The 17,471-nt window shown below is 31.3% G+C and overlaps 2 protein-coding genes across 2 annotated transcripts; one reads left to right on the top strand and one right to left on the bottom strand.

The window, feature by feature from the left end:
* Positions 1-158: 158 nt before the first annotated feature.
* LOC145324621 (folliculin-interacting protein 2-like) lies at positions 159-7,683 on the bottom strand. Its single transcript, XM_080167202.1, has 6 exons — positions 7,576-7,683; positions 6,871-6,910; positions 6,508-6,621; positions 5,595-5,671; positions 609-681; positions 159-226 (listed from the first exon to the last, which is right to left on the bottom strand). The coding sequence occupies exons 1-6, from the start codon at positions 7,645-7,647 to the stop codon at positions 159-161; spliced, it is 444 nt and encodes a 147-aa protein (XP_080023328.1). The 5' UTR covers positions 7,648-7,683.
* Positions 7,684-11,125: 3,442 nt separating this feature from the next.
* LOC145323978 (uncharacterized) lies at positions 11,126-16,867 on the top strand. Its single transcript, XM_080166606.1, has 11 exons — positions 11,126-11,226; positions 12,225-12,413; positions 12,566-13,069; positions 13,293-13,481; positions 13,588-14,184; positions 14,345-14,533; positions 14,686-15,147; positions 15,378-15,566; positions 15,710-16,123; positions 16,228-16,437; positions 16,523-16,867. The coding sequence occupies exons 5-11, from the start codon at positions 13,897-13,899 to the stop codon at positions 16,865-16,867; spliced, it is 2,097 nt and encodes a 698-aa protein (XP_080022732.1). The 5' UTR covers positions 11,126-11,226; positions 12,225-12,413; positions 12,566-13,069; positions 13,293-13,481; positions 13,588-13,896.
* The last annotated feature ends 604 nt before the right edge of the window (positions 16,868-17,471 follow it).

The following is a 17,471-nucleotide window of genomic DNA, read 5'->3' as shown; positions in this document are numbered from 1 at the left end:
TAAAAGTACCCAATGTTTTTTGAGCCAATGAACAAGATAACATGGTTATAACTTTGGGTACCAGTGTAATTAACATTTCCCTCTCTCCCTTTCAATTTTCATTGGGTAGTGTCCAAAAAAAATATTTCTAAATGGATAAAATGCCTTAGATTGAATAGTTAAAGTATTTTCCTGGATAATTTTGGTGCTTGAAAAATACTACTCCACATAATTGTTTTACCCGCGCCTAAAAAAGTACCTAAAGTTTATAAGCCAAAAAATAAGAGAATAAAATATAAATATATTTTGGGTACCATTAGAGTTTACATTCCAATGACCCTTCCCTACCAAGTAATGCTAGAATTTTAAGAAAATGTATTTGTGTGTTAATTATTTTCTTCTTGACTTTAGCAAAGCATTTGATAGGCGCACAAACTAAAAGTAAAAAGAATAAAAAAAATGTACACTAGGAAATAATGACGGAATTATGACAATATTTTACATAACTAGATGATGTCACGTTTTAGGCTATTTTGTTGTGGCTATGTCATCCCTTTAAAAAAAAACAATAGAAAGGTTTACACCTCATTATCCCTTTGGGGTCAAAAATCTATGAGTTTGTTGGTTACCAAAATTGTGGATTTTCAGGTTTCCAGGTTGGCAAGATATAGCAACAGATCCAAGGATCATCTCACAAAACATCTACATAGATAGATAGATAGATATATAGATGGACTAGTGAATCGGTGGTGCAGGCACCACCTAAAAAATTATATTCTACGTTATCTCACTTCTGAATATTAACCCTATTCTTCCATTGACCTATTCCCGACTATTAACCTTTTTTCTTCCATTGACCTATCCCCGACTATTAATCTTTTTTCTTCCATTGACCTATCCCCGACTATTAACCTTTTTTTCTTCCATTGACCTATCCTCGACTATTAATCTTTTTTTCTTCCATTGACCTATTCCCGACTATTAACCTTTTTTCTTCCATTGACCTATCCCCGACTATTAATCTTTTTTCTTCCATTGACCTATCCCCGACTATTAATCTTTTTTCTTCCATTGACCTATCCCCGACTATTAACCTTTTTTTCTTCCATTGACCTATCCTCGACTATTAATCTTTTTTTCTTCCATTGACCTATTCCCGACTATTAACCTTTTTTCTTTCATTGACCTATCCCCGACTATTAATCTTTTTTCTTCCATTGACCTATCCCTGACTATTAATCTTTTTTCTTCATTGACCTATCCCCGACTATTAACCTTTTTTTCTTCCATTGACCTATCCTCGACTATTAATCTTTTTTTCTTCCATTGACCTATCCCCGACTATTAACCTTTTTTTCTTCCATGGACCTATCCCCGACTATTAACCTTTTTTTCTTCCATTGAGCTATCCCTGAATATTAACCTTTTTTTCTTCCATTGACCTATCCCCAACTATTAAACTTTTTTCTTCCATTGACCTATCCCCGACTATTAATTTTCTTTTCTTCCATTGACATATCCCCGACTATTAACCTTTTTTCTTCCATTGACCTATCCCCGACTATAAACCTTTTTTCTTCCATTGACCTATCCCCGACTATTAATCATTTTTCTTCCATTGACCTATCCCCGACTATCAACCTTTTTTCTTCCATTGACCTATCCCCGACTATTAATCATTTTTCTTCCATTGACCTATCCCCGACTATTAATCATTTTACTTCCATTGACCTATCCCCGACTTTTAACTTTTTTTCTTCCATTGACCTATCCCCGAATATTAATCATTTTTCTTCCATTGACCTATCCCCGACTATTAATCTTATTTCTTCCATTGACCTATCCCCGACTATTAATCTTATTTCTTCCATTGACCTATCCCTCAATCTCTCTCTCTCTCCGAACCGTACTACAAATCAAGTTACTCATAAAAATTACTACAACTTTTATAGTTTCGTTTATTCATCATTTTTAAAGATTTAATGTCCCTCTCTCTCACTTCCCTTTTCTTCCGTCTTTATTTTAATTTTATTATTTTTATTTAAAACCGTATTTATAATTTTGTCTCTTTCTTTAAAATATTTTAGGATCCCAATGTTTTTTTGTTTAAAATTATCGTCTTGAAAGGGTTAAACTATTTAGCTAAATGTTAAATTTTAGTTTAATATCTGAACACATTCGGGCGCGTCGCTAGTATCATATTACATTAAAACATAGTTTTCCTTGATTTACTATATTATAAACTTAAATTTTCTCTTTTATGAATAGAAATTTAATACTTCAATATGATTTGAATAGCAACATGAAATAAAAAATTTAATTTATTCTTCATAGAGTAAAATAATTGGTCTTATCATTCTGGTCATTGAGAGTTTATTATTGATTATTGAATCAGTATGAGTTTTTAACATCTGACCTTTGGAAAACTTGAGCTCATTTATAGACATTTATTTCCTATATAGATCTGTCATGGATCTTGATGCAATACAGCAGGCCGTTTTGTAAATGTTAAAAATTGGAAGATTTCATTAAATAAAAGTAATCGCAAATATAAGTATTAAATAAATAGATAGATAGATAGATGGATAGATAGAATGATGGATAGATAAATAGATGGATAGATAGATAGATATATAGATGGATAAATAGATAGATAGATGGATAGATAGATGGATAGATAGATACATGGATAGATAGAATGATGGATAGATAGATGGATATATAGATAGATGGATAGTTAGATAGATGGATGGATGGATAGATAGATACATAGACAGATTGATAGAAAGGTTTATAGATAGATAGTTTGATACATAGATTTATAGATAGATAGATGGATATATATATGTATGGATGGATGAATGGATAGATATATGTATAAAAATAAAGATAAATAGATGGAAATAAGATTGTATTAATTGATAAATGGAAAAATAGATAGATGGTTAGTTATACATATGGATAAAAAAAAACTCCATAAAAGAAAAGTGTAAAACTTTAATTAACTTTAAAACTGTATACCTTAACGTCGAGTTGTATAGGAAGATATAGGTAGATAGATGGGTAGATACACATAGAGATTAGCCTGTCCCGGATTTAAAAAAATTTTGTTAAAATTTTTGCCCCCAGCCATAATATAGTTGATTTATGCAAAATATTGACCCATGCAAAATATTTTTTCTGTAATGCAAAAACTGCGATGGTACAAGCACTGCAAAGTTTTTAAAATTTGCAAAAAAGACCTGTTTTTAAAGCTCTTGTACCATCTCAATTTTAAAGATTTTTACAAAATTTCAATTCTAGTGTGTCTATATAAACCTGAAATTTACCAAAAAAATGGGGGCAGTCTCAATTATAACATATAATGGAATAAGGTGTAGCAAGTAATTTTCCAAAGTAAAAATTTCCAGATTTCATACATAAATAATGGGGTTGGGCTGGAATCGATAGATACAGATATCCGGCTGATTCATAATTCTGGATATCAAGTATTTAGGGTTATATTGACACACTAGAATTGAAATTTCGTAAAAATCTTTAAAATTGAGATGGTACAAACTTTTTAAAATCTGCAAAAAGACCGTTTTTAAAGCTTTTGTTTCATCTCAATTTTAAAGATTTTTATGAAATTTCAATTCTAGTGTGTCAATATAAACCTAAATACTTAATATCCAGAATTATAGATCAGCCGGATATCTGTATCCATCCAATCCGGCCCAACCCTATTATTTGTGTATGAAATCTGGCAGTTTTTACTTTGAAAGATTACTTGCTACACCTTTGTCCTTCATATGTTAGAATTGAGACTGTCCCCATTTTTTTGGGTAAATTTCAGGTTTATTTTGACACACTAGAATTGAAATTTTTTTAAAATCTTTAAAATTGAGATGGTACAAGAGCTTTAAAAACAGGTCTTTTTGCAAATTTTGCAAATTTTGCAGTGCTTGTACCAGGGGCGTCCAAGCTTTTTTTGTTTGGGGGGGGTAAAAAATTTTAGGGGGGGGGTAATTTGTGTTTGGGGGGGGGTAAAATGGGTAAAATTTTTTTTTACCCCCCCCAAAATTTTTACCCCGGGGGAAAAATTTGATTGGGGGGGGTAATTACCCCCCCTAAAGTCTGTTGGGGGGGGTAAATACTCCCCCCAAATCTGTTGGGGGGGGTAATTACCCCCCCCAAACTAATATACCCCGGGGGTATAATTTTTTGGGGGGGTAATTTAATTATGTAAAAAAAGCACCTACCTAATCTATTAAGTTAATAAGTACTATCCTATAACATAAAGTAGTAAGTAAGGTTTATTTGACTATAGCTTCAGATTTCATTACTTTTAATACTGAGTTCTCCTTTTTAGGAAAGCTTCACATAGATCCCATGATGGTTCCACACTATTATAGGTCAATCCTTTGAGTGGTTTTAGGCTATTTTTCTCCTCCCTTTTTACCCTTTAGAAAACACGAGTTCTTAGATGCTAAGGGCGCCACTACTATTCAAATATATAGTAGTATCTCATTCTTTAGAACATAAAAATACAATAATTAACTCACTAACCAATGAACCAATATGATTATACTTTAAAGTGAAGCGTCTTATAGGTCCTGGTAAGTTTTATAACTAGTTTTGAGACACCCTGACATCCTCCCAAAAGAAATCGCCTATAGAAATTCTTTTTCATTACTTAATGAAATATTTAATTTAGTTAGGTATCTATTTTATGAAATCTTCAGTGCTTTACAATTACATCATAGATCCCCGGGATGGTTTTAGCCCTTATAAAGGCCCAAGCAAATAAAACATGATCAAACTATTAAATTTTTTGTTATCATGGTTAAGAACTGTTTTAACTGGTTGGACTATATTGGGGTATAGTCCCTTTTGTGGCAACGCTCTTTAAGGGGCGTTTCTTCGTTTTTTTCACACAAGCTTCTCTCCTATTTCTAGCCCCTGCGGGGGGCCAATTGCTTAACCATGTGGGGCAATCACCTAAACCAATATAACCTATCCTAAAATAAACTATCAGTAAAATTTTTTTTTAAAGAACATTCAATTTGGGGGGGGTAAATACCCCCCCCCAAAATTTTTTTTTAAAGAACATTTATTTTGGGGGGGGTAATTACCCCCCCAAAATGGTTTGGGGGGGGTAAATACCCCCCCCCCCAAAATCGTTGGGGGTGCCTACGGCACCCCCAAGGTAGGGGTAATTTTTTTTTGGGGGGGGTATTGTTCACAAAATTTTTTGCATGGGTCATTATTTCGCATAAATAAACCATATTATGGCTGGGGGCAAAAATTTTAACAAAATTTTTCTAAAACGGGACAGGGTAATAGAGATAGATAGTTGGATGGATGGATAGATAGAAGTAAGAAGAAAACTTTTCTACAATTACCTTAACGTCGGGTTGTATAGGAAGATAAGTGAAAGCATATCCACCATTGATAGATATAAAATTGCATAACTGAATAAATGGATAGATAGATATTGATACAAAGTGATACAAAAAACCTTCATAAAAGAGTATGAAATCAGGGAGATGAGAGAAGTGGTAAAGAAAACCCCTAAAAAAGATCGATAGTTTTATGACGTCACAAGGCTGACTTTGTCCAGCTACACTATATACCTTAACGTCAGGTTGTATAGGAAGATATGTGAAGGCATATCCATCGTTCACTTCTGTATATATTGTGTCGTTTCCATCTAAACAAGTTTTAAATCTATCAGATGATTCTATCATTTTCAAATATATAGAATTAAGGATATTAAAAAAGCGCAGCTTCTAAAAAAGATTGATATATCCATTATACGTCTGTTTTGGTCACTTTTGCTATTTGAATATAAACCAAGGATGACAACATCTATAAAAGCAAAACACTGAAACGGTAGGACAAACGGACATTAACACTTGTATAGTGTCAGAACTGAATAATCAGAATATAAATGTATAAGAGTCGAAGCAAAATTGTAAGTAAATTTGTTGAAAAAATGCTAGATACAGAGTAATGGTTATGGACATACTTACATTTTTAGTACTTGATCATAGAGTTGCTTTGCTTATAATATTGTACTTTGTTGTCTCAGGAATCAGTATACCAAAATTCAGATCAATCGGATAATTAGAACACATAAAAATTAGTTGTTAAAAAAGAAAAAAAAATCAACATGTTTAAAATGGACGTACGGACATTCTGGTAATGACTATAGAGTTGCAACGCTTTCTAAATCGTACCTAACTACTATAGGAATCCCCATTCAAATGCCTGAATAAATTTTAAAAGCTATCCGTTCCGGACGGACGGACCGACCCTAATTATAGAAAAGCTTCGCTTTTAAAAATATATCATTGATATAAAGGTTTTTAATAAGATAGTTAAAAATTATTTATAATGTTTGCATAGAACAGTAATTTTTAAAATTCCTTTGAGCTATGTTTTTGAAATGCGTCAATAAAAAGTTTAAATTTATTTCTTTTACTTGCGATATCAATAGAAAAAAATGTAAGCTATTAAAGCCACATCTGGAAATAACCTTTATACCTTCGTTAGCAGACTCATTTTGGGGTAGGACAATTCGTTGAACAGCCTCAGAGTCGAACAGTAGCCTTCGCCCTTTCTTGTCATTCTCGCGAAACAGCAGAATTCGTATTTTAACTGATATATGATAGAATTGTTGTATTGATTTTAAATCGTTATATCTCTAAATTTTCTTGAATGGAAAAAAAACTTCCAGTACGGCTTCGAAACCGATAATATCCGCTGGATTAGAACCAATTCTCAGCCATACTAAAAAATCATGTATAGCTACATAAAGATGGGAACTGACCGATAAATGACAGGGGAAATAGTATTCAGAGCTTCACTTTTATAGATGTTATCGTCCTTGTTCAAATGTATTTTAACCTGGAGTTATATCTGCGTAGTCGTGCCAAAGATTCTCAAACTATTAAATATATTCAAATTATTTTATACATCTAAAAAAGAAAATTGACAGAGAAATTAGAAGATAGAGAGATAGAGTTGTTGGAAAATTAGATAGATAGAATTGTATAATTAAGTTAGATAGACAAAATAATTGCAAAAATCATATTATTGACCCTATTCCGGAAGAGGGGGGGGGGGAGTAAAACTTAGATAAATCAAAATAGAAGTAGTCTCAAGAATGGTAATCCAATATGTATGAAAAGTAAATTAATTTGAGATTAAATCTATTATAAAGACAGACTAGTAGATACCAAGACTAGGGTTATAAATATTGTTAGATAGATAAATAGATAAACAGACATATATAGACAGAAAGTCATGTAGAATGAAGATTGTCAGATATCTCAGTCTGTTCTTTAATATCAGCAAAGATAGTCAGTCAGATAGATAGGAAGATATAAAGATACAAATAAAAAGATAGATAGATACCTCAATCTCTTCATTGTTTGTTTGTTTCTTTGTAAAATTGGAGAATATTTTATCAAAGATAGCCATAGTTAAATAGAATTGTAGACATATAGACAGATTGAAATATAGACATGTAGAAGATAGATAAAAACACAGACATATAGATAGATAGACAGATACATAAACATATAGACATACAGATAGATAGATAGATACCTCAATCTCTTCATTGTTAGTCTGTTTCTTTGTAAAGTTGGAGAATATTTTAGCAAAGATAGCCATGTCCATTTCAGTATCTGAATATTGTTGCAAAAAATCCCTCTTTTTGTGCCATATAACACCTCCCCCCCCCCCCCCCACGCCTACCCTTATCTTATTTTCAAAAGCAATAACTTTTGATAATTATGGTCGGTCCGTCCGTCCATGCGTAATGGTCTTCATTTTCTATAGTAGATGTAAATCATAAATATTTTCTGCTGAATAGCCATAAACCTGCAACTGACTTATATAAATACTGAATGTTGTTAACCGATATATAATTTTAAGCAGTTTATTAGCTACTAGCGGCTACGACCCTAGAGGCCTCTAGGGGTATGTAAATGTTTTTTTTTCAATCTATGTTAATATCAGCTGTTTACCACAAATATTTAGTACATCGCCAGATGGTGTTAGTTATGTTTTTTTTTATTTTACCAAAATATCCGCAGGGCGGTGTTTTTATTTTTTAGCAATTTCTCTTGAGAGGGTGGTGGTACCCTCCCCCGAAATAGCTATAAACCTTCCTAGGACATATAAGAAGCAATCCTGTAATAGAGAACCATATTGGTTCAGTGGTTAGCGAGATCCTTTAGTAAAAACAGACAGACATCATGTTACTTTATTATGAGGACTAGCGGACAAAACAATTAAAATTTGCTAAGGAGTATTTAGGAATACATTCGTCAATTAGTTAATTATTTTTTCTTTTTTCTTTTCATTTATACTTTGAATGACCATTTACGGTTTTAACTCTAAATAAGGAAGGAAAGGAGGGGAGGGGGGGGGGGTAGGAAATGGTCCGTACACAATTTAAAGGAATTTTTTTGCCTGAAGTTTTTCTTAAAGTTATTGTCTCAACTTCCATACTTTTCACATCCCTAACTGGTAATTTCCTTAAACAAAGGATAATTTGTTCATGAGTAGCGCAGCCATAACAAGTTCCTATATCAATAATGCCACAGGAAGGAGAGGTGGGAAAGGAAATGGTCCATATTCAATAAAAGGGATTTTTTGGCAGAATTTATGTTCATAAGTAGTGCAACAATAACAAGCAAGAATCCTCTAGGGGCACTTAAGTCAGGATGGGGAAAAGACAACCTCAACCCCCAATTTTCAATTTGATCTTTCAAAAATTGGATGTAGGGGGTCATCTTTTAATGGAAGAGTGAAGATACCCTCCCAAAAAATAGTTAAAAACCTTCCTGTACCTTCACTTTAAAGGAGAACTATAACGGTTCAGTGGTTACTATGCATTTGGTTATAACTAAGACCTGTTTAACCTAATAAGCGTATTTGACTGGTTGGTTACTCGAGAGACATAATGTCTGATAGCAGGAGGGTGGAAGAACATTCAACAATTGTCATTGGTTGTATTAACACGCCTCTGTTGTCAAGTATTTGTTATCTTTTAACCACACATAAAGTTAATCCACATAAATAAAAACATTTTGGTATGGTCCCTTTTGTGACAACGCCTCATAAGGGGTGTTTCGTCGTATTTTCACAGTAGATTTTCTCCCATTTCTAGCCCTTGCGTGGGGCTCTAACCTAATTCTGGGGGGCATTCATCTAACCTAATATAACCCACCCTATATAACCTTTAAAAAACTACTTCAATGAAACTCCTTTAAGAGGAGTTGCCACGAAAGGGACTATACTCAAAAGTTTATTCACCTGAGCTGAATAAAACGTTTAAGTATAGCCAATCACAGCACAGCATTATATGATATGCCCCGCTGTGATTGGCTGAAATTCGGCGCACCACCAAAATGATTTAAGGATTCAGCTCTGATCAAATATATATTTCCTACGTCAATAACTTATAGCCTTAGTCATTAGGTACTTAGTCAAGACTTTACAAGACTATTCCATTAGTAATAAGATAAAATTTTGAAAGTGTAGCAACTATATAATCATTAGCAGAAAGTCAGCAAGTCTATTTAAAACATAATTCATCTGATTTGGGGAATAATACTTTCTAGAACAATTAGGCAAGTTGTTATATCTAAACGAAACACCTCTATGACTAAGTATGTTAATAGTTTAAAGGACGCCTGCAAGAAATAACACGCTTTAACTGCTGAAAGACTGCCACAAGAAGACCAAATACCCCAAATTTAAAGCCTTCAGCTTCAATAACAAAAAGTTCTAGGCATTTCAAAATAGCATTTTATGTACAATGGAATTTTTGAAAGATTTCCAATGCTCATAAAAGAAAAAACAATATTAAATTACGTCGCCTAGACACAAAATTATAACCTTATCTTTGTCAGAAACTTAGATTGCCTGTAACTGATTACATTTTTACAATAAAAACACCACATTTCATAGTCAAAATCTATGAAAAAAATTCGATTTAAATTGCATTTTTAAACGAAAATCATAGCGGAAACAAAGGGGTAAACTAATACAAGCTTAGCTGTGATTGGTTGTTAAGCTGTTTCAGCCTTCTGATTGGCTACATTACATTCGGTACAACGCAAGTAAAACTTAATTTTTTAAAATGATTTTGACTATAAAAATGGTTATTTTTATTGTAAAAATATAATTAGTTACTGGAAACCTAAATTTATGCCAAAAATTAGCTTATAATTTTGTTTCTAGGCCACGTAGTTTAATTTCAAAGTTTTCAACATGAGCATTGCAATTCTTTCAAATTTTTTCATAGTACATAAAATGTCATTTTAAAATGCCTTGAACTTTTTTGTTATAGAAGCTGAAGGCTTCAAATTTGGGGTATTTGGTCTACTTGTGGCAGTCTTTCAGCAGTGGTATTACTTGCAGGCTTCCTTTAAGTAACTAAGCTAGATTTATATGATTTTATGTTATGCTTCAAGATAATGTTGAGTATTTTGTTACTTTACATACTACTAGCGGCTACGCCCCTAGAGGCCTCTAGTGGCCTTTAAATGTTTTTTTTTTATTTTAAATATCCAATTTGAGAAATAACTTGTCTATGTTTTCAATTGTAAAATTCATGCGTCTACGCAGCGCGACTACGTAGCGCGACTATGCTAGCGACACTATGCAGCGGAAATATTTATTATTTTTGATTTTATTGTGATTTCTCTTGGGAGGGTGGTGGTACCCTCCCCCAAAATAGTTATAAACCTTCCCGGGACCTATGAGAAGCTACCCTGTTATGGAGAACCCGATCGGTTCAGCGGTTAGCGAGATCCTTCGGTACAGACACACAGATACAAACACAGACACACATACAAACATCCTGTTACTTTAGTATAAGGATTAGCGACTAGGCTCATAGATGTCTCTAGAGCTCGACAGCGGTGCAGACAGATATACAAAGATCATTTAACTTTACAATAAGGATATATTAGTTATTTTTTTCAACTAAAGCATAAAATAATTCGATGTTGTTGGTTCTTAAGGATCATAAAAGAAATAGACACGACATTATTATCATGTTATTGTTAGGCTACTAATGAACTTGCACATTACTGTGCTTACACGTGAATCATGTAAAGATAAGGAGTACAGCTTAAAGATTAGTAATATTATGACTATGGAAACTCAAACAAGTGAACAATGAATTTAACAGAAAATGTTCGGATAATTCTGGATACAGGAGAATGCAAACAAATAGTACAGGTTCAGAATTCATTAAAATTTTAATGTTTTTTAATTCTTTAAAATGTAACTTCTCCAGGATCAAACTTTAATGAATAACTGGGATATTTATGGGATTATGTTATGGGAAAACTACCCCCCCCCCTTTTTAAAAACTAGCAATAACCGAAGTTTACATGTTCAATTTTAGACAAATTTACATTAGCATTTAACCCTGGAAAATTTTGCCAGAGAGCAACTTTAATTAGATATTTTTATTCTGAACCGATTGGGCTTTCTTCATCAGGGAATATATTACAGGTCCTTTTGTGGTGTTATGCAATTTTTTTAAAAACATGTCCCCCAATTTGTTTTAGTAATGTAAAAAAAGGGGTTGGGTAACCTCCACGAAACCTAATTTGATTTACATGTTAACAAATTTCAAAAAAAAGTATTAAATGGTTTGTAGGTTATCTCAATTTTATGATTGGCTCCTGTTTTTAGTAGCAAAGCTACTCTTTAATTTAAAATGTCCGTATGTCTCTCCATCTGAAACGTTTTGGGGGAAACGTAATTTTCTCAGCCTCTTTTCAAAATAGACGACTTAAATTTTCAGGGATTAAATAAGTTTATATTCTCCATATTTTTACTTAGTTTCATTAGGATTCATTGATTATTTGAGGTGCTAGATTGATTCCTATTTTTTAAAGTTTTCATGATTTTCTTGACTCCTATTCAATTTAGACAGCTGAAATTTTCATAGACTAAAAAAGTTTTAATTCTGAATACTTCTATTAAGTTTAATTGAGATTTGCATTTTGGTTGGGGTGCTTTATCAATTCCTAGATTTTTAACTTTTCATTATTTTCTGGTCTCCTATTCAACATATATGGCTGAATTAGATTCAGGGATTAAATAAGTTCACATTTTACATATTCCAACAAAGTTTTATTAAGATTTGCTTATTCGTTGTGGAGCGAGATTGATTCCTAAATTTCACATTATAAATTTAAAAGGTTTGAATAGATTTATCTATTCAGGATATTTTTGATGATGCAAAATCAGACAAGCTAAAAGCAGTAGTTGGCATAAACTTACACAATCCTAGCAAAACCTTTACAATATGTACATGGAACAAAACTATTTACTTGTTTGATTTGCTATCAAACCCTTCTTTGATGACAGAAGGTAAAATTGGAGAACTCTTAGAAGCGGAACAAGTTTTAAAGGTAAAGTTTATTAATAATATGGGGAAAAAGTCAAATATTTTATCTTCATTTTAAACAGTTGGTAGTTAGATTGATTAGTTTTATTTTTTTATTCGTCTTCTAAAAACATTTTGTAAAATTTAACTCTCCCATGTTAATTTAAGATTTTTCAGGTTATCCATCACTTTAACAAAGACAATAAAATCTACAAGAATTATGAAATAATAGTAAAGCCAGCTTATGACACTAACTTAGTAAATTTTATGGAAGGTCCTTTGAATAGTATAGGAAAACCAAATATATTCATTAGTTATACAGAACTTTGTACAAGTTTTTGCATTGAGGTTCCAAAGTTCCCTAGGTTCCGACGTTCAAATATTCTATATCCATTACAAGAATACCAAGTAAGACAAATTGCTTTTCGAGTTGAACATTTGATGACCATAATGCAAGCACAGCTAGCAGATAAAAATGAAGATGAAAAAATTGATTTTATTATGATGATTAGGGAACAAAGTATCAAAGAAATAAAACAAATAAACAAAAATGAAAACAACCACAAGAAAAGCACTGTTTCTCTGTCAAAATCTAAAGCAAATAATCAAAGGAAAAATACTAAAATAGATGATAATATCACAGTGATAGCTGAAACAGAAATTTGTAAACAAATCATACAGGTATTTAAAGTTATTAAATCTTAGGTTTAGAAATTTGAAGTAATAATAACATAATATAAAAGATAATAAGTTAAGTCAATTTGCTGATGATCTGCCAGGATAGTGAAAATATATAGTATACATATTACAGTTCTGTATATATAACCTCCAGATGTAAAAACTAATATATTTCTAATAAAACATCATGATAATTAAGACAATAACATATTTTTCTATTATTAAGGATATTTTTGATGAAGCAAAATCAGACAAGCTAAATGCAGCGGTTGGTTTAAACTACCATAATCCTAGTAAAACCCTTACAATATGTACATGGAACAAAAGTATTTACTTGTTTGATTTGCTGACAAACCCTTCTTTGATGGAAGAAGGTAAAATTGGAGAACTCTTAGAAGCAGAACATGTTTTAAAGGTAAAGACTATTAATGATATAAAAAAGTTCAAAGTCAGTAATTGGATTGATTGGTTTATTTTTTGTTTTTGTCTTCCGCATGTTGATATCAGATTTTAAAATTTAGGTTGTTAATATCTTTAAGATCAAATTAAATCAAATCTACAAGAAGTATGGAATAATAACAATGCCATTGTATGATCCTGGCTTATTTAATTACGTGGATGGTTGTCCCTTGAAAAGAAGTAATGGAAAACATATCAAATTCATTGAATATGAAAATCTTTGTACAATGTTTGGCATTTGGATTCCAAACTCCAACTATATGACCATTACAGATGGAAAAGTGAGAAAATTTGCCTTTCAAGTAGAACATTTGATGACAATTATGTAAGCACAGCTAGCTGATAAAAGCATAACAGAAAAACAGGAAATAATGACAAATATGGGATTCAACTATATCAAGGAAATGAAAACAAAAGACCAAACTAGGAAAGAAAAAATGATCATGGCAAATCAGAAGCATTTTTTGATATCAACTTTTCTAAAATGTGAAAATGATAAAGATTTATCAGAGATAACAACAGATGAAAATTTAGAAAACGAAAAGGAAAACTTTAATACTAGGTCAAACTCTAAAGAGGACAATCAAAAGAAAATTACCAAAACTGATGGTACTGTCACAGTGATAGATGAAACAGAAATTTGTAAAGAAATCATTCAGGTATGAACAGATTTTAAATCTAAGGTTTGCAAATGTTTTGTAAATTTTCAGTAATAATTAAGATAATTTATAAGACAATAACTCCAATTAAGAAAAATCATAAAAATTTATTGATTCACACTTTTAAAAATCATAAAAACTAACAGATTTATCTAATAAGGATATTTTTGATGAAGCAAAATCAGACAAGCTAAAAGCAGCAGTTGGTATAAACTTCCATAATCCTAGCAAAACCTTTACAATATGTACATGGAACAAAACTATTTACTTGTTTGATTTGCTATCAAACCCTTCTTTGATGACAGAAGGTAAAATTAAAGAACTCTTAGAAGCAGAACATGTTTTAAAGGTAAAGAATATTAATGATATGAGAAAAAAGTCAAAAATTTCATCTTTATTTTAGACAGTTGGTAGTAAGATTGATTAGTTTTATTTTTTTATTTGTCTTCTAAAAACATTTTGTAAAATTTAACTCTCCCATGTTAATATAAGATTTTTCAGGTTATCCATCACTTTAACAAAGACAATAAAATTTACAAGAATTATGGAATAATAGTAAAGCCAGCTTATGACACTAACTTAGTAAATTTCATGGAAGGTCCCCTAAATAGCAAGGGTGACCCTATTAGATTTATTACTTATAAAGATCTTTGTACAAGTTTTGGCATCGAGACTCCAAAGTTTCATAAGAAAAAACGATTCCAACCTATGCGACCTTTAAAAAAAATACAAGTAAGACAAATTGCTTTTAAAGTTGAACATTTGATGACCATAATGCAAGCACAGCTAACAGATAAAAATGAAGATGAAAAAATTGGATTTATCATGATGATTGGGGAACAATATATTAATCAAATTAAATCAATGGACAAATATGAAAACAACCAAAAGAAAAATACTAAAACTGATTATACTATCACAGTGATAGTTGAAACAGAAATAATTTGTAAACAAATCATTCAGGTATTTATAGTTTTTAAATCTTAGGTTTGGAAATTTTTTTATTTTAATTTCCAGTAATTATTAAGATAATGTACAAAATAAGGTTCTAGCCTGTTTGATGAGGACCTGAAGCTATCAGGATAGTGATTATTACCAGATTTAAAATGTTAATTATTTTAGTTAAAAATGATTATAAAAATGCATTAATTAACACTTCTAAAAATCACAGACAGACATATTTTTCTATTAAGGAAATTTTTGATGATGCAAAATCAGACAAGCTAAAAGCAGCAGTTAGTATAAACTACCACAATCCTAGCAAAACCCTTACAGTATGTACATGGAACAAAAGTATTTTCTTTTTTGATTTGCAGACAAACCCTGCTTTGATGACAGAAGGTAGAATTGGAGAACTCTTAGAAGCAGAGCAAGTCTTAAAGGTTTAGATTATTTATGACATGGAAGATAATATTTCTTTTTTATTCAAGACAGTCAGTAATTAGATTGATTTGGTTTGTTTTTGTATTTATCTCCTAAAAAAATTTAAATTTTTATCTCTCACATATTAATATAAGATTTTTAGGTTGCCAATGACTTTCAGACCAAATTTAATGAAATCTTCAAGCTTTACGAAATTATATCACTGCCATTATATGACACTTGCATACTTAATTCAATGATCCCTATGGGACTGATTCAGCATAGAAAACTTTATACAATTACTCCAAAGTTTCCTAAGGAAACACAACCTCCAACAATTCGACCATTACGAGACAACCGAATGAGAAAACTTGCTTTTCAAGTTCAACATTTAATGACCATCATGCAAGCACAGCTAGCAGATAAAAATGAAGGTGAAAAACTTGAAATTATCACAATGATTCGTGAAATATATATCAAAGAAATATATCAAACTTATGATCAAAGTAAAAATACTAAAACTAATCAAACTGTCACAGTGATAGTTGAAACAGAAATTTGTAAACAAATTATTCAGGTATTTATAATTAAAAAATCTTTGGGTTGGAACTTATTTTACCTGGAATTAAGTTTGAATCATGTTATGTCATAAAATCTGGTTAATTCAATGAAAACTTTTAGGAATTATTTGATGATGCTGTTGATGATGTATCTAAGGCAGTAGTTGGTCTTGATTGTGAAGGAGTAGGTCTTGGTCGTACAGGCAAACTAACACTTGTTCAGATGTGCACTTGGAACAATAATATATTTCTCTTTGATGTTCTAACTAACCCAGGCTTACTATCAGAGGGACAACTTGGAGATCTTCTGCAATCTGATAAAATTCTTAAGGTAAAAACAACTTAAATTCATTGAAATGTTAATTTTTTCTTTTTTTAGTAGTTGATTAACAGAACTAAATGTCTTTTTTTAACAGGTTATCCATGACCCAGACAACAATGCTTTGACATTATATTTTCAGCATGGAATAAATCTAAATCATATTCATGATACCCAAGCTGCTCATTCACTAAACAAGTCAGAAAATAAACAAATTTCTTATATTGATCTGAGCAGATATTATGACTTCAAAGTAAGTAAGATTTCTGAAGGAAAAAATAACATTTACAAAAAACGTCCAAAATTTTGGGAACAGAGACCTTTATCAGAAACAATGATCACACTTGCTTCTGAGTATGTCAAATTCTCCTTATCGATTCTAGAAAAACAATCAACAGAAATGGCAAGAGAAGATCTAATGCTGTTTCAAAAAGCATGCTAAAAAGAGATCCAGTTTTTAACCAGAAGACAATTTAACATCAACACAAAGAGTAAACTTCTCAAACTGCCTGAAATTGTTGAAATTCAAAGAAATCAGTTGAAAAAACTAAGAGATAGAGAATCTACAATAAAAGCCTTAACAGCTAAAATGCCCATCAAGAAGCAAACTAAGAACAATCAGAACAAAGAATTGAAGCCCAAATGGGATATAAACTGGAAAGCAAAAATTCAAAGAATGGAACAAAACATGCAGTTGCAGGAGAGTGTAGAAGATATAAGAAAATATGTAGAAATAGAAGGGATCACTAGAGATGATATTGAGATGTTTATATTAGAATTGAAGGAACAACACAATCACAATATGATCAAAGTTAATAATGCTATTGAAATCATAACTAAACAAATTAATCAACTAGATTTGATTACCGAAGAAGAAAGCATATTGGCTTTGGCCGATGCTAATTTGTAATACCTTGCACTGTTTGAATTTGACCATTGTAATTATAGAATAATTAATTTTTACTTGTATCAAACTTGAAATTTGTGTTAAGTTAAATTGTATACTAGTGCATGATTATTCACAATGCAGATATTTACTATTATTA

The sequence above is a fragment of the Acartia tonsa genome, chromosome 7 (assembly GCF_053477335.1).
Source record: "Acartia tonsa isolate MP-2025a chromosome 7, ASM5347733v1, whole genome shotgun sequence".
Taxonomy (NCBI): Eukaryota; Metazoa; Arthropoda; class Copepoda; order Calanoida; family Acartiidae; genus Acartia; species Acartia tonsa.
The sequence above is the reverse complement of the archived record's forward strand: the minus strand, read 5'-3'. Positions and strand labels throughout refer to the sequence as shown.